This window comes from Muscardinus avellanarius, assembly GCF_963383645.1.
Source record: "Muscardinus avellanarius genome assembly, chromosome: 12".
Classification (NCBI taxonomy): domain Eukaryota; kingdom Metazoa; phylum Chordata; class Mammalia; order Rodentia; family Gliridae; genus Muscardinus; species Muscardinus avellanarius.
The window spans coordinates 14,546,998-14,571,997 of NC_137798.1; the positions used below are offsets into that span (position 1 = coordinate 14,546,998).

The 25,000-nt window shown below is 42.7% G+C and overlaps 2 protein-coding genes across 6 annotated transcripts in view; one reads left to right on the top strand and one right to left on the bottom strand.

The window, feature by feature from the left end:
- The window catches only part of GANC (glucosidase alpha, neutral C), a gene marked incomplete at both ends in the record, with an annotated part of 77,231 nt that extends 60,237 nt beyond the window's left edge, over positions 1-16,994 (bottom strand). The window contains 4 exons of the mRNA XM_080706824.1: positions 7,373-7,500; positions 11,114-11,216; positions 12,234-12,296; positions 16,966-16,994. Of these exons, the coding sequence (XP_080562950.1) occupies positions 7,373-7,500; positions 11,114-11,216; positions 12,234-12,296; positions 16,966-16,994 (323 nt within the window). The remainder of the gene's footprint in view (positions 1-7,372; positions 7,501-11,113; positions 11,217-12,233; positions 12,297-16,965) is intronic.
- An 841-nt stretch (positions 16,995-17,835) lies between these two features.
- Positions 17,836-25,000, top strand: part of TMEM87A (transmembrane protein 87A) — a gene marked incomplete at both ends in the record, with an annotated part of 52,304 nt that continues 45,139 nt past the window's right edge. For 4 of the 5 annotated variants that reach the window (XM_080707982.1, XM_080707983.1, XM_080707984.1 and 1 more), the window contains 3 exons: positions 17,836-17,982; positions 19,410-19,470; positions 23,373-23,458. In XM_080707982.1, coding sequence (XP_080564108.1) covers positions 17,839-17,982; positions 19,410-19,470; positions 23,373-23,458 — 291 coding nt within the window. The remainder of the gene's footprint in view (positions 17,983-19,409; positions 19,471-23,372; positions 23,459-25,000) is intronic. The other variant, XM_080707981.1, reaches the window with a different exon arrangement.

Below are 25,000 nucleotides of genomic sequence, written 5' to 3' on the forward strand. Positions count from 1 at the left end.
GAAACTATGCATTCATTTTTGGATTGCTCATCTTCTAAGAGCGAGATTCTGTTCTCCATGTGGTCTAATCGGTTGTTTGTGCTCTGAATTGAGGCCTTTACTTCATTAATTGCATCCTTTATCTCTTTTTGGCTCTCTCTGAGTTCTTTTCGAAGCACCTCTATTATTTCTACAGTTATTTTCCTGATTTGATCTTCTAGAAATCTCTGATTTTCTGTTTTATCAGGTTCTGATGTTGTGGGGTTGTGCACATTCATTACTTCAGTGTTATTCCTCTTTCCCATGATTTCGGAGGTTTGTGCCTTCTCTGGGTTTTTCCCTTGGGTCACTATGGCTTCACTTAAGGTGCTCTGGATCTCGAGTCTGTATTATCTCAGACCCTACTACTCCTTTACTGGGTTGTATCACAGAGTCTCCGACCCAGGGAGTCGATAGAGGCTGCTTTAAACTATGGGGGGTGCCAGGTTGCACGCTCTCCTATGGTGTGATATCTCTGCCACCACCACTCCCTCACTGGGTCAAGTCCCAGGAGGCACAATACTGGGATTTCTCCTCTGTGGCCCGCAATTTGACTCACTGTTCTTGAGTACGTAGATGTAGCTGTACTGGACTCGGTGAATTCACTGCTGCTGCCGCCGCCGGTGGCAATATGGCGCCTCTGCCACGCCCTCGGCCATGAGGCTGGTGTATTTTTTCTTCTCTGGTTTTGATTTCCACTCTGAATCCCTGCAGCGTGTGCTGAGCTCAGCCACTGGGAGCTTTAAATGCTGTCTGCGCCGAAAGATCCCACCTGGCTGTTCCGCATCGGCTCACCTCGGCTTGCTGTAGCCGTCCGCTGAGTTCGCCGCTGCCGCCGGCAGTATGGCGCTGCTGCCGTGTCCTCGGGCGCGTGTGTCTCCTCTGTGGCCCTGAGCTCTGTTCTCAGTCCGCTTTCTCTCTGGAGCCTGGTGGTTTTTTTGTTTTTCTGGTGATGGTGTTTTCTGGCTATGAAAGGCGCTCTTTTTGTGGTAATGGAGATTGGTTGTTAGCGGGACTCTTAAGCCCCGCTTTTCTCGGTCGCCATCTTCCCGGAAGTCACATATTCCCAATTTTGAAAGAAAACAACTTCCAGCCAAAAATTTCCTACCCAGCAAAACTTTCTATCAAATTAGATGGAGAAATAAGAAGCTTCCATGACAAACAGAAACTGAAGGAATTTATGTCTTCAAAACCAGCACTAGAGAAAATACTCAAAGAGATTAACTACAAAGAAGAAATAGGTAACACACATCAGAACTAGAGAAACAAGATTTTCCATCCAACAGACAACTAAGATTGGTTATCTGTGGAGATTCATTATTTATGTTAGTCTTTTACCTATCTGTAAAGGGTATTGTTTGCCTTTATTGTTGTTAATTTTTAGGATTTCTAGTTGGAATATTAATATACCTTCAGATATAGCATTTGGAAATATTTTATCCCATTCTATTAGTAACTGTTAACTCTGTTTACATTGTCTTTGGATATACAATATGTTTTTTATTTTTTAGGGAGTTTGTATACTCTTCTGTTGCCTGTGCCATTGAAATCATAACCAAGAAATCACTGCCAATTTCAATGTTGTGAGGTTTTATGACCCAGATTTTCTTCTAAAAGTTTATAGTCTTAAGATTTATATTTAGGTCTTTTATCTATTTTGAGTTAATACTTGTATATGGGATTAGGTAAGGGTCCAATTTTATTCTTTTCCATGTAATTATTATTCAACAATATTTAGTTAAAAGATGATTATTTCCCCCACCAAATGTTCATGGAAACCTTGTCAAAAATAACTTGACAATATAGGGAAGAATTTAGCTCTAGGCTTTTATTTAACTCCAATGGTTTATATATCTGCCTTTAGAATAGTACTACACTGTTTCAATTATTGTAGCTTTATATGGTTTGAAATCAGAAAATATACATCTTCTAGCTTTGTTCTTTTTCAAGATCGTTGTGGGTACCTAGAGTACATATTCCATATTAGGATAGATTTTTTTTTCTGAAAAATAAATATATAAATATATGATAGTTTCACCTAAAAAATAGAAAAAATAGATTCTCTGGTAAGAAAGAAAGCAAAAAGAAATATTGAAATGTTATCTTTAAGTCATCAAAAGCTTGGTATCAGACAAATGAAACTGTTATGTGAGATTATCATTTTTAATTTTTGATAAATTGCTATAATATTAGATGTCAATCACTAAGCCAAGCATGGGAGGGAGGGATAGGGAGAGAATGGGGTGGGGATCGGGTGGGGACTGACTGGGCAATGTGTGCATGTATGTCTACAAAAGTATGTATCCCACTATGATGTATGAATACAGTGCACCAATTAAAAAAAAAAAAAAAAAAAAAGGTTTTCCCCTAAAAGAATATTTCTGACTCAGCTCACTGTCCTTTGCCCAGAGCCAATAAGGTTTGGGATCATGGAAAGTTCAAAGTAAAAGGTCTGAGAGAAGATCAGGTGGGATTGATTGACCTGACCGTTACGCGCACAGGTGGTGATGGCACGAGGGACTGAATGACCTGACCGTTACGCACACAGGTGGTGATGGCACGAGGGACTGATTGACCTGACCGTTACGCGCACAGGTGGTGATGGCACGAGGGACTGATTGACCTGACCATTACGCACACAGGTGGTGATGGCACGAGGGATTGATTGACCTGACCGTTACGCGCACAGGTGTTGATGGCACGAGGGACTGATTGACCTGACCGTTACGCGCTCAGAAATATTCTGAGACCACATTTACAAAAAAAGAAAAAAATAAGGATTGACTGGGCTACCTCAGCATACATCTCTGCCACATTCTTAAGTAGCAAAAAAGGAAAAGTGCTTTCCTCTGAGGGATATAAGGTTTAGCAGCCATTAAAACTCAGACTCATCTAGATTTCCACTAACTGTGAAGCAGCTTTCCTGTCCAAGGACTGAAACTGCACAGTAGTGAAACTGTGCACACTGATGTGTACAAGATTGAGAGGCTTCCATCAAGAATCATGGGAAAGAATATTCAGTAAAACAAGCAGCACAGCTGCTTCTGAAGAAGTGCACCTTTACAGTTAGCTTGCACATCAGTGTTTTCTGCTGAGTGTGCCCTCATAATGAAGATGTTTCCAAGATTTTCTTTTCCCTTATTAGAACTGGTAGCCCAAGCCAGGTGTGGTGGCGCATGCTTGTAATCCCAGCATTCGGGAGGCTGAGACCGGAGGATTGCGGTTTGCGGACAGCCTCAGCTACTTAGTGAGGCCTTTTGCAACTCAGTGAGACCCTGTTTCAAAATAAAGAATAAAAAATAGGGCAGGGTGTGTAGTTCGGCGGTCAAATGCCTCTGGATTCTATCCCCAAACCCACACAAACGCAAAAAAGAACTGGTAGCCAGTATATTAAATATTGATATAAAAGTAAACGAAAAAGGCCAGGCGTAGTGGTGCACCCTTGTAATCCCCACACTTGGGAGGCTGAGACAGGAGGAGCGCACATGTTCGAAGCCAGCCTCAGATACTTAGTGAGGCTCTCAGCAACTTAGTGAGACCCTGTTTCCAAATAAAGTATAAAATAGGTCTGGGAGTATAGCCCAGAGGTAGAAAGTGACGTTTTGAAGAAGCCGCTGCTAGGACCGGCTTCTGCTGCAGTCTCTGTGCTGGGCCCCTGGCGGTCCTCTCTGAGGTGCATCCAGGCACTGGCTGCGGTTCACATGCTGCGGGGTTGGCTTTGCAGGTCGCATTCCCAGCCTGGTCTACTCTATTTCTGTTGACCATCTGTAGTCATTCAAGCCACTTTGCCACAGAATACTGTGGTTTAGGACTCGTGGCTTTACTTTGCTAGGGCTGTCATAACAAGATACCATAGGCTGGTGGCTTAAACAACAGATGCTTATTTTCACACTGTTGTGGGGGTGGAAAGTTCCAGATCAAGGTGTCGGCAGGTTGGTTTCCTCTAAGGCCTCTCTCAGGCTTGAGGATGGCTACTTTCTTGCTGTGTCCTCCCATGGCTGCTCCTCTGTGGTGTGTGCTTAGCCTCCAATCTCTTCTTAAAAAAATGCCAGTTCTTTTGGGGGAAAGTATTGGGGTTGAACCCAGGGTTTTACCTCTGAGCTACAACCCTAGCCCTATTTTTTTTGTTTGACACAGGGTCTTGCTAGGTTGTTGAGAGTCTCAGTAGATTGCCAAGACTGGTCTTGAACCTGTGATTCTTCTGCCTCAGCCTCCCAAGTACTGGGATTAGAGGTATGTGCTAGCATACCTGGCTATAAGGATACCAGTAATAATGAATTAGGGCCCACTCTAATGACATTTTAACTTAATTATCTCTTTAAAGGCCCTATCTTCAAATATAGTCACATTTTGAGGCACAAAATATGAATTTGAGGAAATAGCTTAGTCCACAATATTATCATTCCATCCTCTGATGGCAGCTATGTCCTTACTGCCTTCAAGTCTGACAAGGTCAGCTAGCCAGTCTCATATTCCCATTCTTAAGAGTCTGTTGCTTATACCCACTTCTGGTACCAACTATTATATTAACCAAGGCTAAACTCTTGATAATACAAAGAATTCTAGCTACGTAAGCTTATGGTAAATGATTTATTATTGGGAACTATTTTTTTTTTACAACATCACAGCATAGGCTGCAGTAACAGATTTCAGGATAGATGTATACAGCAATGACTCCTAGAGCAATACCTAACTTCTGTATTAGCCAATGGAGCCTCCATCTCAGCTAGAGTCAGGAACTTGTGTAATCAGAGGTCACTGTGGCAACTGCTGGGCTCCAGGGCCATGCTCTCCTAGCTGCACTCTGAAGAGGAGGAAAGTACAGCCCTAACTAGGGCCTCTGAGCAGCCTACAGCGGCCAGGTCAACCTACACAAACAGTGGAGACTTCAGTACCAAAACTAAGATTCTTGTAAAGTGTAATATTTTGGTAGATACTAATTACACCAGAAACTCTAGCTAAGAGGGACTCTGAGAAATGTGTGTGTTTGTTTTTAGCTTTTTGGTTACTGTGGTAGCCAAAGGACCTCTAAAAAAGGTTTGGAACAGAAGCAAAGTGATCATATTTATCACATAAAACTAATATCATCCTGATCCTCAAATAGGACAAGATAAGAGAAAAAGAAAGTTAGATAATTTTACTTATGAACACATATATAAAAATGTTGAGCCGGGTGTGGTGGCGCACGCTTGTAATCCTCGCGCTTGGGAGGCTGAGACAGGAGGATCGCGCAGGTTCGAAGCCAGCCTTATCTGGCTTAAGAGACCCTGTTTCCAAATAAAATATAAAATAGGTCTGGGAGTGTAGCCCGGAGGTAGAAGGCCCCTGTGTTCCATCCCCAGTACCACCAAAAAAAAAAAAAAAGTTAGAAGGATGTATTAGAAAGTGAATCCTCTAGCATAATAAAAAGTAATATGCTGTGACAATGTACATATACATTGACTCAATTGCCAAACTGCAAAGTCTTAGACCAGTCTCTTTTTAATTCCTGTTAGCTAATGTCCTGGCATATAGTAGTGTCAGTTAAGTGAAAATATTTTAAATTTACGATGATTCTACTTAATGGAATTAATTTCTCTCTATTATCTATTGGCCTTTTATCAGATTTTCATGGAAAAATGATCTCTATAACACAATGGTAGTGACATAGTGAAAATTAAATCATCTAGCATAATTTCATATTCCATTAGTTACATAATATGAAAAAAAATCCACAGCAGAAATCAACAAGCCATGCTTGTAATCCCAGCATTCGGGAAGCTGAGACCTGGAGGATCGCAGTTTGCAGACAGCCTCAGCTACTTAGTGAGGCTCTTTGCAACTCAGTGAGACCCGGTTTCAAAATAAAGAATAAAAAATAGGGCAGGGGGTGTAGCTCGGAGAAATGTTCCTGGGTTCCATCTCCAGACCCGCAAAAAAAAAAAAAAAAAAAAAAAAAAAAAGAAAGAAAGAAATCAACAAGCCAAACTGAGGTGAGCGGGGCATGGTAGCACATAACTATAATCCCAATACTTGTGAGATAGGAGGACTGTAAGTTCAAGACCAGCCTCAGCAACTTAGCAGGACCCCTTCAACATAAAAATATAACTAAGAGGCCATGGTGGTGCACATTCATAATCCCAGTACTTGGGAGACTGAGACAGGAGGATCGCAGGTTCATGGCCAACCTCAGTTACTTAGTGAGGCCCTCTATAACTTAGTGAGACCCTGTTTAAAAATAAAGAATAAGAAAAACAGTCTGGGAGTATAGCTAGGAGGTAGAATGCCCTTGAGTTCAATCTCCAGTACAATATAAGTAAATAAATAAATAAAATATAACTAAGGGCTAGGGGTATAGTCTGGGGTAGAAATCCTCTAGGTTCCACCTCAATATAAAAAACAAAACAAAAAAACAAACCTGAGTTGAAATTTTGCTGGAAAGTATGAGAACTGATGAAAAATTGTAGGCACCTGAAAAATGCTTTAGACCTAAAGATTTTTTTCATCTACACACTGATTATTAATTTCCCTCTGATTCTAAGTAAAATTTTATGTTAGACTTTTGAGAATACTCTTAATTAAAAGTGAGTCAGTGTAAGTGCATAAATTATTATCAACATGAGAGTTTGGCTAGTGTATAAGGTCTCTGAAGCCCTGCTGCTAATCTGAGTAAATAAGTTAATTAGCTTTCCTCTATTTGTTCCCGAAGTCTGGGTAATAAACTGCACTTGTTATGAGAAGGATCAAAGTTCTGCCTCTCCCCATGATAAATAAAATGGTAGATGAACAAAAATCAGAATGTGTAATATAGAAAACTGATAAACATCTTACAAAATAACTGAATACTAATCCTGCAAATGATTAAAGCTTTGAACAGACAAAATAAGAGGCATATATAAAACCTGCTACTCACTTGAGCTGGGCGTGGTGGCGCACGCTTGTAATCCCCGCACTTGGGAGGCTGAAACAGGAGGATCACACAGGCTCAAAGCCAGCCTTAGCTGGCTTAAGAGACCCTGTTTCCAAATAAAATATAAAATAGGCCTGGGAATGTAGAAGGCCCCTGGGTTCCATCCCCAGTACTACCACCAAAAAAAAAGATTACACTTGTAACCTCAGCACTTGGGATGCTGAGATGGGAAATCATAGGTTTGAAGCCAGCTTCAGCAACTTAATGAGGCTCTCCACAACTTACTGAGACCCTGTTTCAAAATAAAATAATAAAATACGGCTGAGGGTATAGCTTGGAGGTAGAATGCCCCTGGGTTCAATCCTCCAGTAAAACACACACACACACACACACACACACACACACACACACACACACACACACACAATAGCAGGTGCATCTAAAATATTTTGTTCCTTGGCTTACCTTATGGTGCTTAGCTTGCTGGGTAGGACATCAGGGACTTCATATCTGGGTTTCAGTGGAGCCTCTTCATTGATTTTAAGCCTGAAAATATTTCTCTCTATACCATAAACTTTAACCAGGAGAGGAATCTAGAAGCAGATGCATAAAGAAAGGTATGCTTGTGACCCCCGCGCTTGGGAGGCTGAGACAGGAGGATCGCGCAGGTTCCGAGCCAGCCTCTGCTACTTAGTGAGGCTCTCAGCAACTTAGTGAGACCCTGTTTCCAAATAAAGTATAAAATAGGTCTGGGAGTATAGCACGGAGGTAGAAAGCCCCTGGGTTCTACCCCCAGTACAATAAATAAATAAATAAATAAACAAACAAACAAACAGGTGCATGAGATTAGCTTCAACGTGTTACCCCAATGAGGCAGGATGTGTTGTAGCACCTCAATGATGCTCTGTTCTAACAAATTACAATAATAAAAAAGTATTTGTTTAAATTACTAAGGTCAGGCCGACTGGAGAAGAATGGCAATAATAGAAAGAACAAGTCCCCACCTATGTACGCATTTGGTGGCTACAAGCAGAAGAAATACCTTCTTTTTTTCTGTGCGGTTCTGGGGATGGAACCCAGGGGCATTCTATACCCCCAGACCTACTTTTTTTTCTTTATTTTGAGACAGGGTCTCACTGAGTTGCAAAGGGCCTCACTAAGTAGGGGAGGCTGTCCACCCTTTGTCATTCTGTCTCAGCCTCCCAAATGCTGGGATTACAAGCGTGCACCACCACTCCTGGCTGAAAAGGGTATCTATTAATAATTGTACTGGATAATAGGCATAAACTGAAACCAGAGTGGGAAATTGGGACATATGGCCAAAGTATGATAAACTTCAGATGTGTCAAGAAAAAGAATTGGGTGTTAAAACCAAAGTAACTAGCATGCCTGTAATCCTGGTACTCGGAAGGATGAGACAGGAGGAGCACACATTCCAGGGCAGCTTCAGCAACTTAGTGAGCTCCTGTTTCAGAATAAAAAGTAAAATTGAGCTGAGTGTGCAGCTCAGAGGTAGGCCATTCTTGGATTCAATCCCTGGCGCCACCGGAGTCGGGGTGGGGAGGACCAACCAAAGTAACTAAATTCCAGCTGAGTGAAAGATGAGGAACAGCAGAACACACAAAAGACTACAGAGTAAAGCGATGATCTTTGAGGTTCTCTAGTGGTGGGTGAAATGAGGCATGTTTCATTAAAATCAACAGTTTCTTTTCCAGCTGCAAATAGGCTTGGGGGACTTTCTTAGGGGCTGGGAGTTTAGTTAAAATTTTGCATATCATGGGAGATAAGATGGGAGCAACAGAACTGTGAAGAGAGTGTGCTTGAAAAACAAAACAGCAGCAAACCTCAGGAGAAGGGAAATGGCTGGATTCAGGTTACAAAGGTTGCATCTAGACCAAAGGAATACTTTAAGCCCGTGGTTCTCACCTGGTGTGCCATGCCACACTGGTCTACTGCAAAATCTTCACAAAGTGTGAGGCCAGGTTTGGGTTACAAATGGGTACCTATATTGCTATTATTATGTCTGCTATAATGAAGGTAAGCTGACTGAGTGATGTGTACAGAAGAGATATAAGGTGATAAGAGGTAAGGAGCAGAGAAGATACCAAGCAGCACTTTCAGTGCTGTCTCTTGAGAGTAGAATGCGTCGGGTCCCTGAGCAGCGACCTGGTACTGAAGAGTGACACGCAACCCAGGCTGTGGCCGTGGGGGCTTCGGGGACACCCTAGACAGGGTCATGTTGCAGCACTTCCCATCGCCTTCTTAGATTCAAATTACATTTCTTTGGCATTTAATGTTGTGATGACTAGATTGTTGGAGAGATTGCAATTCACAGGAGATGAAAGAGGCGCCAAGTTTACATAAATCATTTTATGTTAAGTGCTGAGATAAAAGGACAAGCACAGTGGTGGGGAAGAACAAGGAAGGGGACTACTTTTTGTGTGGTCCTGGGTGTGGAACCCAGGAGCACTCTACCTCCAAGCTACACCCCCAGCCCTATTTTTTATTTGGAAAAATAAAAATATATTTGGAAACAGGGTCTTACTAAGTTGTGGAGGCCTCACTAAGTAGCTGAGGCTGGCTGTAAACCTGCGATCCTCCAGTCTCAGCCTCCCAAGCTCTGGGATTACAATGTGCGCCCACGCCCGGCTCTCATGCTGTTTTGTGTGTGTGTGTGTGTGTGTGTGTGTGTGTGTGTGTGTGTGGTACTGGGGTTCCTGGAAGCCCTTCTACCTCCAGGCTACACTCCCAGACCTATTTTTACATTTTTATTTGGAAACAGGTTCTCCTAAACCAGCGCACGCGGCTGACTTCGAACCTGCGTGATCCTCCTGTCTCTGCCTCCAAAGCACCGGGTTTACAAGCTTGTGCCACCACGCCCGGCTTTCTCATGCTGTATTTTCTATTGGCTTCGTTTCCCCCCTAATATCAGCACTCCTAGACATCCAATCAACAGACTGATCTGGGCTGAAGACAGTGAGGAGCAGCTCGAGGTCCCAGCCGTGAGCCCTCTCCCACCTCTGCACGGAGCCCTGAGGTTCCTCCGTGGAAACCTCAGGGCTGTTGGTGACAGTTTAAAGCCACTCCCCTGGAGCTTCCTAACTGGCATTATTGCCCAGGTCTTTCCTCCAAACCTTCTTATTTCAAAATGTCTAGATATGAGTGCTACAAAATTTCGTTTAAAACATTATGAATTTAAGCCGGGCGTGGTGGCGCACGCTTGTAATCCCCGCGCTTGGGAGGCGGAGACAGGAGGATCGCGCAGGTTCGAAGCCAGCCGCGCTGGCTTAAGAGACCCTGTTTCCAAATAAAAATATAAAATAGGTCTGGGAGTGTAGCCCGGAGGTAGAAGGGCTTCCAGGAACCCTAGAACCACCAAAATAAATAAATAAAATAAATAAATAAATAAATAAATAAAACATTAAGAATTTCTAGACAGTCTTGTTCTTATTTGCTAGAAACCTGTTTGGATATTTAACATAACAAATAACAAATTACCAAATCTCATCCTCCTATTAGTGATGATTCAAAATAATGAAAGAAAATTAAGAAGGTAAGTTACAAAAGTGTGTGTATGTACACACATGGAAGGCAATGCAATATTTATATACAGAAGGTAAGTTATAGAACACAGGAGTTGGATTTTACTTATCCTGAGAATTACCTAATTAGTCTATACGGGACTGCACTCAGGAGCACTCTACCCTGAGGCGCACCCCAGTCCTTTTATTTGTTTGGGAACAGGGTCTCGCTAGACTGCCGAGAGTCTCCCTATGTCTCCAAGGCCATTCTCGAGCCTGTGACCTCCTACCTCAGCCGCCCATGCACTGCAGTTATGGGCATGTGCCACCATGCCTGTCAAAAATTTAGTATTAATTCTTAGAAAATAATTGCTGCTACACTTAAATTGCAGCAAGATGAATAAACTTTAGGTGAGGTGAGAAAACATAAGTTTTGCTCTTTTAGAACTATAAAATATATAATGCCTACCTATGCAGCAAAGCTAAGATAAATCCTCAGAGAAAGAAATATATTTTGGAGGTTCTTTTTAGTTTTACAAGTCCCTACTTGGTTTTTCATATACCAATGATCTGAAGCCCATCCTTCACAGCCTGGGGAAAGACTACAGATTCTCTTTTCCTATCTCATCATACCACGCAGCCCAGATAAACAGAGAAGCACATTAGAGAGCTGCTTTCATCTCACCTTCACAGTGTCATTGATGATTTGGAACCTGGTGCTGTCATCGCCTGTGATGACAGACTCCAATAATGCCCGATAGGTGGAACTTTTGGAGAGCTTCTGACGCCTACAGACATGGAGTACACAGATGTGTGAACTGTTTGTGACTGTCAGCATATAAAAGACTACAGTATCATATGGAATTCATCAAAACTCTGTGATAGTCATTGTGAATTGGGCATAGAGAGTACTCTCATAAAATACTGAGAGCACCTATTAGTAGAATGCTAATAAAATTAGCACTAATGAGAATACTAGTGAAAATGTCAATATAACACAGCTAAAGGATGGCGTCTTGTCTCCTTTATTAAGATGGGATAATTTTGAAAGACAACATTTATGAGCTTGTTAATTTTTACCCCTCTTTTCATGAAATGGACCCTTTAATAGTAATTTAATAGGTTCTAGTAAAAAATCCAATATAATGTAGTGGTTTAACAAGGTGACCAGGCATTCAAAGTAGAATTCCCTGTAAGGTACCTGTTCTGTATTAAAATGATATACTTTCCTTCACCTAGAACATAGAGTGAATACATTAGAAATGTAAATATGTCAGCCGGGCGTGGTAGTGCACGCTTGTAATCCCAGCATTCGGGAGGCTGAGACAGAAGAATCGCGGTTCGCAGACAGCCTCAGCTACTTAGTGAGGCCCTCTGCAACTCAGTGAGACCTGGTTTCAAAATAAAGAATAAAAAATAGGGCAGGGGCTGTAGCTTGGAGGTAATATGCCCCTGGGTTCCATCCCCAGACCCGCAAAAAAAAAAAAAAGAAATGTAAATATATAAAATGCCCAGCATGGTGGCGCACGCTTGTAATCCCTGCGCTTGGGAGGCAGAGACAGGAGGATCGCACTGGTTCAAAGCCAGCCTTGCTGCCTTAAGAGACCCTGTTTCCAATTTTAAAAATATATAAAATGGTCTGGGAGTGTAGCCCGGAGTTAGAAGTGTTTCCAGGAATCCCAGTACCACCAAAAAAAAAAAAAAAAAAAGAAAAAAGAAAAGAAAAGAAAAGAAAAGAAAATAGCATTAATTTTGGGATAAAGTCAGAAGTCTTTTTACCTAGGCAATATATTTACCTTCCTTACCTATAAAAAGCAATCTTGCTGCAGTCTCTGAAAATGTTTTTATCCACAGCTTCATCTTCAACACTAAAAAAAATTCATATATATATTGGTGTATTATAGTCTCACATCATAATGTAAATCATATATATATTTGTGGTATAGGGATGGAACCCGGTACCTCCAAGCTACACCCCCAGCCCTACTTTTTGTTATATTGAAACAGGGTCTCACTGAATTGCAGAGGGCCTCAGTAACTGAGGCTGTCCGTGAACTGCAATCCTCCTGTCTCAGCCTCCCAATGCTGGGATTACAAGCGTGTGCCGCCACACCCAGCTCTGTAAATCATATTGACAATAACACACATACATGCACACAGCACTGCTGGGCTCCCCCACAACCTCCTGCCTCCCCATTTCTCAACACCGAGTACTGAGACTGATGTTGGTATATTCGCAAATGTACACATAATCAGTGGTAGTATTTCATTAATCAACCTCAGTCTTCCTCTTTACCTTCCCTTACACCACCTCCCTGGCTCCACTGAGGTCTCCCCTCCATCATCTGGAGTCCCTCTGGTCTCCCAGTTACTCCCGAGCTTGTGCAGATTGGAGAAAACATAGGACCCTTCACTCTCTGTGACTGGCTGATCTCACTTAACATAATGTTCTCCAGGTCCTTCCATTTTCTTGCAAATGACATAATTTTGTTCTTTATTACTGAGTAGAATTCCATTGTGTGCATTTCCCATAATCTTCTAATTCACTCATCTGTTGATAGAGAGCCGGGTGGTTCCATAATTTGGCTATTGTGAATTATGTTGCTATGAACATGGGCGCGCATATATTACTGTAGTTCTCTGGTTTCAACTCCTTTGGAAAGATTCATAAATATGTTTTACATTAGATTTGTGAATCTAGTTTTTGTACCTTTTCTAACTATGCATAAAGATGCAAAATAAACCTTTGGAATCTATTCTGCAATGTAAAATTGTGTCATTGCCATAACACAATAACTTCATGTAACACAACGGTACATGTGCTGCAGAAAAATATCCTTTTGAAAAATATCAAGTTAAGCCAGTCGTGGTGGTGCACACTTGTAATCCCAGCATTCGGGAGGCGGAGACAGGAGGATCACCGTTTGCGATAGCCTCAGCTACTTAATGAGGCCCTTTGCAACTCAGTGAAACCCTGTTTCAAAATAAAGAATAAAATATAGGACTTGGGGTGTAGTTCGGAGGTAGTATGCCCCCTGGGTTTCATCCCCACAATTGCAAATAAATAAATGAATAAATAAAAATCTTTAAGAAAAAATATGTTGCAGGGTGTGGTAGCACACACTTGTAATCCCCGCGCTTGGGAGGCAGAGACAGGAGAATCGCGCAGGTTCGAAGCCAGCCGTGCCCGCTGGCTTAGGAGACCCTGTTTCCAAATAAAAATGTAAAATAGGTCTGGGAGTGTAGCCCGGAAGGGCTTTCAGGAACCCCAGTACCACCAAAAAAAAGAAAAAAAGAAAAAATGTTAAAAAACAAAATATCAATTACTCTGAGAGCAAAAGAAAAAGAGTATTGTCACACTGTCACTTATAAGAAAGTTTTTTTTAAGCATTGCATGGTTGTGTAGGTTTGTAATCCCAGTACTTGGGAGGCTGAGACAGGAGGATCGCAGGTTCACAGCCAGCCTCAGTTACTTCATGAGGCACTCTGCAACTCAGTGAGACCCTGCTTCAAAATAAAGAATAAAAAATAGGGCTGGGAGCTGGGCTGGGTGGCACACATTTGTAATCCCAGCATTCAGGAGGCTGAGACAGGAGGATCCGGGTTCCCAGACAGCCTCAGCTACTTAGTAAGGCCCTTTGCAACTCAGAGAGACCCTGTTTTAAAATAAAGAATAAAAAATAGGGCTGGGGTATAGCTCGGAGGTAAAATGCCCCTGGGTTCCTTCCCCAGTATCACACACACACACACACACACACACACACACACACACACGGCTGGGTGGGTATAGCTCAAAGGTAGAATGTCCCTGGGCTCAATTCCCAGAACTGAAAAATAAAAAAAGAAAGAAAGAAAGAAAAGAAAAATTAAAAGAAAGGGTTCTTGAAAAATAATGACTGTGGCCAGGCATGGTGGCACACACCTGTAATCTCAGTGCTCGGGAGGCTGAGATAAAAAGATCACATGACAGCCTCGGCAATGCAGTGAGGCATTCAGGAACCTGGTTAAGACCCTGTTTACACTCAAGAAAGTAGAATCCAAAGGGCCAGGGCTGCAGCTCACAGACGAATGCTCCGAGCTCCTTCTCCAGTACCACAAACAACAACGACCGCAGCGAGATGTGGTGGTACACCTTTGTAGTGCCAGTACTTGGGAGGCCGACACAGAAAGATTGCAGATCGGAGGCCAGCCTCAGTAAGTTAGCAAGATCCTTAGCAACCTATTGAGACTCTGCTTCAAAATAGAGAATAAAATAGGGTAGGGGCGTGGCTCAGAGGTAGAGTCCCCTAGTTCCATCCCTAGTACTTCCCCACAAAATGACCTAAACAGTAAAGAGCAAAGGACAAAACCCCTAAAGAAACCAGAGCCAAAAGCAAATAATTCTCTCACTTTTATTTTTTTGTGGTACTGGGGATGGAACCCAGGGCCTCTACCTCTGGGCTACGCTCACAGACCTTTATTTATTTTATTTGGAAACAAGGTCTCACTAAGTTGCTGAGAGCCTCAGTAAGCTGTTGAGGCTGGCTTCGGACCTGTAATCCTCCTGTCTCAGCCTCCCAAGTACTGGGATTACAAGTGTGTGCCATCACACATGGCTTATTTTTTATTTTTAAAATTTATTTATTTATTTGCAGTACTGGAACTGAACCCAAGGGCATTCTACCTTTGACCTACACCCCCCAGCCCTATTTTTCTTTTAAATTTTGAAACTGGGTCTCACTAAATTGTGAAGTGCCCCACTAAGTAGCCAAGACTGGCCCTTAAACTGCCATCCTCCTGTCTCAGCCTCTGCAGTGCTTTTTTTTTTTTTTTTTTTTTTTTTGAGGTCTTGGGGATGGAACCCAGGGGGATTCTTTCTGTGTGTGTGTGTGGTACTGAAGACTGAACCCAGGGGTATATTACCTCTGAGCTACATCCCAGCCTGATTTTATTCTTTATTTTGAAACAGGGTCTCACTGAGTTGCAGAGGGCCTCACTAAGTAGCTGAGGCTGTCCTCAAACCGGGATCCTCCTGTCTCAGCCTCCCAAATGCTGGCATTACAAGTGTGCCCCACCACACCTGGCTTGTATTTGTTTTTATTTTAAAGCAAAGTCTCACTAAATTGCCAAGGCTAGACTTGAACATGTGACTCTCCTGTTTCAGTTTTCCAAGTACTAGGATTACAGATGTGTACTACCACACCTGGCTCCTTTTTATTTTATTTTTTTGAAATAGGGTCTCACAGCCAGGTTTCGTTAGTACATGCTTGTAATCCCAGTACTTGGGAAGCTGAGACAGGAGGATCACAGGTTCAAAGCCAGCCTCAGCAACTTAGAGGCCATCTCCAATGTAGTAAGACCCTGTTTCCAAAGAAAAAGAGTAGGTCTGGTGGTGTAACTTGGTGGCAGAATGCCCTTGGGTTTGATCCTCAGTACCAATAAACACCCTCAGCTGCTTTTTTCTATTTATTTTGAAACAGGGTCTATCTAAATTGTTGAGGTGGGGCCGGGCTTGGTGGTGCACACTTGTAATCCCAGTGCTTGGGAGGCTGAGACAGAAGGATTGCAAACGATTGAAGCCAGCCTCGGCTACTGAGTGAGGCTCTCAGCAACTCAGTGAGACCCTGTTTCCAAATAAAGTATAAAATAGGCTGGAAGTGTAGCCTGGAGGTAGAAAAGCCCCTGGGTTCCACCCCCAGTACCACCAAAACAACAACAACAACAACAACAACAACAACAAAACTGTTGAGGTGGTCTCAGACCTGATATTCTCTTATTTCAGCCTCTCAAGTCCTGGGATTACAGGATTGGACCATTCATCACGCCTGGTTTATCATGGAAGTAATTAAATCCTTTGTTAAACTTGTTTTTGTGTCACTGTTTCGTGTGTGTGTGTATGTGTGTGTGTGTATTACTGGGGATTCAACGTAGAGGAATTCTACTTTCAAGCTACATCCCCAGCTGAAACAGGGTCTCCCTTGGTTGAGTCTCACTACTTGTTGAGTCTGTCCTCAAACCTGTGATCCTCCTGTCTCAGCCTCTCAAGTACTGGGACTGCTATTAAACCTGCTGTCGCTTCTTTTAATCAAGTTTGCAAAGACCCTGCAGTCTTCTTCGTCCAGTTTTGAAGAATAAACCCTGGAACCACACAGAAAGAGGTGGGTATAGCTGAAGTTGGAAATCGACAACATACTTGAAATTCATGTGTTGGAATTGTCATTGCAACTTTCCCACTGTTAGTGTTATTTAAACAGCCTTTGGATATTTTATGAGGCTAGCTATTATCAGCTAACTCCTGAGTAAAACTATTACCTGCATCCTGATCTACACCTGTAATCCCAGTACTAGGGGGAGGCTGAGACAGGAAGATGACCGGTTCGTGGTCGGCCGGACTCTGCAACTTAGAACTTTCAGCAATTTACTGAGTCCGTTTCTAAGAAAAAACAAAACCAGGGCTAGGGATGTAGCTCTGAGGTAGAACGCCCCCCAGTACGACTTAAAAAAAAAAACAAAACACCTGCCTTCAGGGTCAGTTCCTCCAGTGGCCTCGGTCTTTACCTGATTTCCTCTTTCTCAGGTGCTTCCATGGCTCCCGTGTCCCTTAGCTGGCTCGGACTCTCGGGCCTCGGCGGAGCTAGGCTCGGCGCCAAGGAGCGTCTTTCTAAATGACGACCAGCACTTCACCATCAGTTTCTGGTGGTCTCCTCCAGATTCTCAAGGACTGGCAAACCTTGACTCTTGCTCCTGGAGTTTTCCAGGTGCGAACTAGCATTGCTACCGGAATCTATTTGGCATTTTTTTTTAACTGCGGGCGGCTGCTGAGGACCGTGCTTTTATTAGGAAGGAAACCGTTTCTAGCCGCGGAGGGTCGAAACCCAGGGCGGGCGAGGCCGGCGGCGCGGGAGCTCGGCCCGCTCTGCGCGGCTCCGGGCGGGCAGCTGGCGCCCCGGCCGCACTCCCCGGCGGCCCTCCGCGCCTCAGGGCCTCGCAAGGCGCGTCGGCCTCACGATCCGGCCCGAGTCGCTTCCGCGCCACTGCCGCCCAACTCCGGCGCTCGCCTCCACGGCCCCGACGCCGGAGGGCTCGCCAGGGACGTCTCCGCCCCACACCTGCCTCCTCCTCGGTCTCCCCGAGGGGCCGGAGAGAGAGGGCGAGTCCGAGACGGGACCGACTGACAGCCGTCAGTCCAGCCCCAGACACCCGGCGGCCGCGGGACGACGCGTGCGCAGTAGCCCGAGGTCTCCGGGAGCCGGGACCACCGCGAGAGGGCGGGGCAGCCGGGTCGCAAAGCCAGCCAATCCCGCGAGGTTTCGAGGACCCGGATGACCCCGCCCTCTGAGCAGAGCCGGAAGAGGCGGGGCGGAGCAAAAGAGGGCGGGGCTAACCGGAAGGAGGTGAAATGCTTTCGCCAGGCGTTCCTTGGCGGTGAAGATGGCGGCGGCTGCGTGGCTTCGAGGGTGGCCTGTCGTTCTTCTTCTTCTGGGGGCCCAGCCTTTCCCGCCGTCGCTCCTCGGAGCCGGCCCGGCACCGGTGTCCGCCGCCGACCGGTCCAGGTGGCACGTTCCGATACCGTCGGTGAGTGCGAACGGGGCCGCAGCCCGAGGAGCGGGCGGGGTACGGCGGCCCGAGCGGGCCAGCAAGGCGCCGTCCGCCCGCGTCCTGCGGGGTGCCGGCCGGGCCGCGGGTGGGGGCGGCGGAGGGCCGGCAGGGCGCCCGACAGCCGCAGAACTCGCAGCGCAAACCGACGTGAGAGGGTCAGACTTGATGGCTGGCTAGAGAATGGGCTCCTTGCAGGTGAAGCTCGTGGAGTCCAGGGACGCCAGGCCGGGGTTTGTACAGATGTAAGAGGGCTGTGTAAGGAGGCGTCTTCCCTTTTTCTCTGCAGCTTACTATTCCTGCGTAATCCTACTTTCGAGGTAGTTCGATTTCATTTAAATTTTGAAATGGTTACTCTGACATTTGCAGTGTGATTAGGAAGCCTACGTATTTTTAAGTGTCTTTTAGCCGGGGAATAGCTAAAGTGCAAGAACCAGTTGTAATGTGGTCAGGCATGGGTTTTATTTGGGTAATTAATTTTATAAGTAGACTTATTCTGCCCTTCCCGCGTTTTAAATCTCATTTGAGTCAGAGGAAGGCGAGAAAAATGTTTTAGTCCTATAAAAACCATGCGTTGGCCATGCTTTCCATTCTCCTCTGCTCACTTATTGTGTGTGTGTGTGTGTGTGTGTGTGTGTGTGTATGTGTATATGTGTGTGGTACTAGGGATGGAGCCCAGGGGTCTTTACCTTCATGCTACACCTCCAGATCTATTTTATATTTTATTTGGAAGCAAGATCTCCCTAAGTTGCTGAGAGCCTCACTAAGCTGCTGAGGCTGGCTTCGAACCTGTGATCTTCCTGTCTCTGCCTCCCAGGTTCTGGGGTTACAAGGGTGCGCCACCATGCCAGCTTTCATTGTAAATTTATATAGCAAATGTAACTTTCATTCATTTCGTGAGGATCTTCAGGTTCTCAGTTTGAGATTGTTACTTGCTACCAAAACGATTAATAATTCAGTCCTACATTTTAAAAGAAAACTGTTCATAACATTGTCAATTGAAAAATAAAACGTTTGGCTAATTCTGGGCAGTGATTAGTAAGTAAAGGAAATGAGTTGATTAAGGGGCATGACCCACCACGATTTAAGTTGAGCTGTCTAGAACCCTCCTTCCTGGATTCCTTGCTGTATGGTCTGTGTGTGTTTTGGGGGGGGGGGGAGATCACATCTGCCCATGGAACAAAATCCCTAAGTTTGAATATGACTGAATTTTACTAAAAGGAGAGATTTTAATGGGGTTTTTGTTGTTGTTAAGATTATTTCACACTGAACCTCACCTGATGTAAATACCAATACACTAATAAAATTAGTTTTTAAAATAATACTAACTTAAATATTTATGAATTTAGGTAGTTATATTTTGTCTTGGGAAAGTGATCTGATGCTAATTATCTTTCTCTTTGCAGGGGAAAAATTATTTTAGTTTTGGAAAGATTCTCTTCAGAAATACCACTATCTCTCTGAAATGTGAGTTGTTGAATTTTAAGATGTTTGAGTGTTTTAAAGTTGTAGATAAAATTTTAAGTTACCTATTTCCTACCTTAGTCTACTTGCCATACACCCACATACACCCACACACACAGGTGTGTGTGTGTGTGTGTGTGTGTGTGTGTGTGTGTATTTTTTTTCCTTTTGTGGTACTGGGGATGGAACTTGGGGGCATTCTACCTTCGAGCTACACCCCAGCCTATTTTTTATTCTTTAGTTTGAAACAGAGTCTGAGTTGCAAAAGGCCTCACTAAGTAGCTAAGGCTGTCTGTGATCTGCTATTTTCCTGTCTCAGCCTCCCAAATGCTGGGATTACAAGTGTGCACCACCATGCCTGGCTTGCAATTATATTTTTAAGTTCAGTAATTAAATAATTAATTCACTTATGTATTTATTGTGGTACTGGAGATGGAACCCAGGGGCTTTCTACCTTTGAGCTACACCGCCAGCCCTATTTTTTATTCTTTATTTTGAAACAGAGTCTCACTGAATTGCAAAGGTCCTCCCTAAGTAGCTGAGGCTGTCCGTGAACCTCGGTCCTCCTGTCTCAGCCTCTTAAATGCTGGGATTATAAGCATGTGCCACCACGCCCAACTAAGTTCAGAAATTTAATAACCCTGCACTAATTAGGTATAAGTAATTAGTATTACTAAGGTCTTCTCATTAAATAATATAATAACTGTTTTCCTTTTTACTGTACATCACATATTACATGTGATGTATGTTTTATACTATATTGAATATATGTCGATAGATATATCACTATATATAGAATATATATTTAATCTTGTCTCAGTTGAATTATATTTAATTATATTGGTTGCATGGTGTTTTAATCTGTTTTGAGTCAGATATCACTGATTTTACTGTTGTATGTCTGTTAGTCACTGAAACAGGACTTAGGTTTGTCAGACCATTGGCTCAGAAAACAAAATATTCAGTAGATCTTTTATTTACTAAGGGAGTACTCAAGCACCTTGAGGAAGAGGAAGTCCAGAGGTAATAGGCAGGAAGGTAGGGATTAAATAGATCAAAACCAGTTTTTCTAGTGGGACAACCACTGTATCTGAATCTAAAGTATCCCATTGTATACTAAAGTAAAGCTCCTTTTTTAGTTCTGAGACTAGCTTTATTGTAGAGAATAAATGGTGATGGCAACTCTTTCAAGGTAAGGGATAAAAATCCAGGTCATTGATGTGTACTTTTTTTTTGGAGCTGGGGATTGAAATGCCAGGGGTATTCTACTTCCAATCTATATCCCCTGCTCTATTTATTTTTATTTGGAAATAGGATCTCATTAGGTTAATAAGAGTGTCACTCTTTGCTAAGTCTGTCCTGGAACCTCCTATCTCAGTCTCCCAGGTACTGGCGGGATTGCAAGCTTGCACAGCCATGCCTGGCTTTGATGTGCACTTCTCAACATGCCTCTCTCCACGAATGTGCAGAGTTATAAGACGTAGTTGGATGATTTTATTCCTTTGTTTACTAAGTAGTTGCTAAGTACTTGGTGTGTGGGATTCTTTATTTGACAGCAGGGAAGTGATGGAAAGTTTTTCTTCCTTCATTGAGCTTGCATTCTGGTAGGGGTGAAAGGAGCTGGTAGGGTTTCCATGAAGAATCCACCATACCCACGAAAACACAACGTGACTAATGGCTGAAATCTGATGTCAGTAAAGCCTCTTCTGACACACTGGCTTTTCTTGCCAGGTTGGTTTACTAGGTTGCAGTAACTGTTGGGGATAGCAGGGTTGTGTCTCTTGGCACATCCTGACAACTACTCTATCCTTTTGTTGCATACAGCCTTTATCTCACCTGTTTTGATCTAATGATATTCAAGTTAAAGCAGCTGGATACTTTACATCATCTCCATTTCATTGATTGGGGACTTAGTGCGTCACCTTTTCTGTCACCTCTGTGCCTCTCATTGTTACCAGTTGAGGTCTCTCCTGTAATCTTTGTGGATATGTCAGATCATTTCCGTGGCATAGGGAGGACCATTTTCATTGCTTCATAAGGTGTTCCATTCAGACTTCTAAGCTTTGTTTCATTGACTTTTAACATAAACAGTAATATTTTTTGCAGCTGAATTACCTTGCAAATCTTCTATATAGGGGATGTGTTCTTGCTGCCTTTTTTGTGTTTGTGTGTAACCCAGGGACATTTTACCTCCGAGCAACACCCCCAGTCCTATTTTTTATTCTTTATTTTGAAACAGGGTCTCATTGAGTTGCAAAGAGCCTCACTAAGTAGCTGAGGCTGGACCACGATCCTCCTGTCTCAGCCTCCCGAATGCTGGGATTACAAAAAGCTTTGCATATTCTAATAGAGCTCTATGAAAATATGTTGCTCATCTAAAAATTAGTTGGGGATTGAACCCAGGGCCTCATAGATACTAAGCAAGCACTCTACCACTGAGCTACAACACCAGCCCTAAAAATTAGTTCTAGAAAACAATTTAAAATAAAGAAGAAAGTTAGAATTTGGTTGTTTCTCTTTGTTATGAACCAGTAGATTCCTAAATGTACTCAATGCTTGTAACATTTGCATAAAAGTAGGGAGTCCTTAGTATGTTGTCCCTAAATTACAATTGAAGACAAAGAGGAATACCGACTTCCTTCAGGTCAGACAGCTAATCAGTCATAGTCAGATTTACATTTTCAAGTTTTGAGAATACTGTCTTGCTCTATTAGAAAATTGTATTTCAAACTGTGGTTAATGACTTAAATGACGCTTCCACGATTTTATGAGACCTCTTTTAAGGTGAACATTGGGGGACCTAACATCTGTCCTTGCTTTAGCTCTCTGCCATCCCAGCCCTGTTTACTTTTTGTCATTGATCTTTCTATCCAGTCTTTTATTGTCTTTCATAGTTCAAGCCATAAATTATTTCTTCAGTAGAACTAATTTTTCTACCACCATTTAACAGTCATGCATATTGCCTTGTGATATCCCCGTGGGTCTCTTCGACTAGACTGTAACCTTTTAGGATCTGTAAAGGTTGTTTCTGCCCATTCCTCTCTTTGACCTAACACTGTGCTATTAAACTTTTGTATATTTGTGTTCTGCTACATAAATATTTGAGTAACAGAAGACTGACTCCTTTATCACTCCTAGGTTTTTCTCAGTGGAGATCTAGAGTTTAGTTTTAAGGCATACGATAGATCCACAATTTCAAAAGGATTAAATATTTGCTTAACTACTATTCTTTTCTGTGAATGCTCTTTTTTTTTTTTTTTTTTGGTACTGGAGATTGAACCCAGGAACCTTATACTTCTCAGCTACAGCCCCAGCCCTATTTCATTCTTTATGTTTTTTTGTGGGGGGTGTTGGGGATTGAACCCAGGGATATTCTACTTCTGAGCTACACCCCCAGCCTTATTTTTTTATTTGGAAACAGAGTTGCATTAAGATGCTTAGAGCTTTACTAAGTTGCTGAGGCTGGTTTCAAAACTGCTATCCTCCTGTCTCAGCCTTCCAAGTACTAGGAATACAGGCATGTGCCAACACACCAGCTTCATTCTTTATCTTGAAACATGGTCTCACTAAGTTGCTGAGGCTGGCTATGAACCTGTGATCCTCCTGCCTCAGCCTCCAAAGTACTGGAATTAGAAGTGTGTGCCACCATGCCTGGCTAACAGTACTTTCATCTGAAGAATATCTATTAATAACCTTTTGCTTCTACTACTCTATTATGTTAGAGAAGGGATGGTCTTTGAGTATCTCAGTTTAGGGTAGAAAATAAGTAGGATATAGTTGTTAAAAGGGATATGCTTTGAGGAAAAATGCTTCATCAGGGAATCATCTTTTATTTTTTATTTAAAATATTTATCTTTTATTTAAGATATTTAAAATATCTTTTATTTAAAATGTTTCTTTTATAGTTGATGGAGAACCTTGTGATCTGTCTTTGAATGTAACCTGGTTTCTGAAAAGTGCTGATTGTTACAATGAAATCTATAACTTCAAGGTAAGTGACATACAATTTTAGACTTTTCTTAAACTTTATTTATTTTTTGTGGGTCTGGGGATGGAACTCAGAGGTATTTGACCTCCGAGCTATACCCCCTGCCCTATTTTTTAATTCTTTATTTTGAAACAGGCCCTCACTAGGTTGTGGAGGGCCTAAGTAGCTGAGGCTGTCTGCGAACCGCGATCCTCCAGTCTCAGCCTCCCGAATGCTGGGATGACAAGTGTGCGCCACCACGCCCAGCTCACTTTTCTTAAACTTTAGAGATCATCTAAAGACATTTTGAGATGTCTTAACATCTTAAATTTATTGAGGAAAAGAGTATCATGTAGTTATGGAGGAGCAGAAATGACATTGAATCCCTGCTTCTTAATTTGCAAACTGGGTATATCAGTAGTTCTCAAACTTTTTGGTCTGAAAACTTAATGTTTTTAAAAAGTACCATAGATTTAAATAGCCTTTTTTATGTGGGTTTCTCTTAAAATTAGAACTGAGAAAATAAGTTGTAACTCATTACTCACTTCAATGAAAATAACTGTTTAAAAAAAAAAGAACAGAAGAGTAGCATCATTTTGCATTTTTGTTGATATCTCTTTTTTTCCTTTGTGGTATCAGAGAGTGAATCCAAGAGTGTCCTACCACTGATATACATGATATACACCCCCAGTCCTTTTTCTCCCCCTTTTTTTTTTTTTTTTTTTTTTGCGGTACTGGGGATGGAACCCCCGGGGCATTCTACCTCTGAGCTATACCCCCAGCCCTATTTTTTATTCTTAATTTGAAACATTCTTTTTTTTTCTTGGTGTGCTACTGGGGGTGGAACCCAGGGGCTTTCTACCTCCAGGCTATCCTCCCAGACCTATTTTATACTTTATTTGGAAACAGGGTCTCACTAAGTTGCTGAGAGCCTCACTCAGTAGCTGAGGCTGGCTTCGAACCTGTGTGATCCTCCTGTCTCAGCCTCCCAAGCGCGGGGATTACAAGTGTGCCCCACCACACCCGGCTAGAAACATTCTTTATTCTGTATTTTTCTCACTGAGTTGCAAAGAACCTCACTAAGTAGCTGAGGCTGGCCACTACTGTCTCAGTACTATCCTGTCTTATTTACTGTCCTTCTCAGCCTCCCAAATCCTGGGATTACAAGTGTGCACCACCACGCTGGCTCCCCAATCCATTTTATTTTATTTTATTTTACTTTATTTTTTTACTCTGAGACAGAGTCTTGCTAAGTTTCCCGGGCTGGCTTTAAATTTTTGATCATTCTGTCTCAGCCTTCTAGGTAGCTGGTATTATAGGTGTGTGCCACCACACTGACTTAGATCTTTCTGAATAAAATTTGGCATAATATAAGACAGCTAGATTCTTGTGTCTCATTCATTACTTGATTTGTTGTGATATATTATTTTGGTTGAAGTATATGTTTAAAACCTGACCTCATAGAGATATATAGTTGGAAATGGTAATGATATTTTAAAGACTTTGTCATGTAATTGGGGATTTTTTTTCTTTGTTTCTATACCAACATTCAATAAGGCTATATCA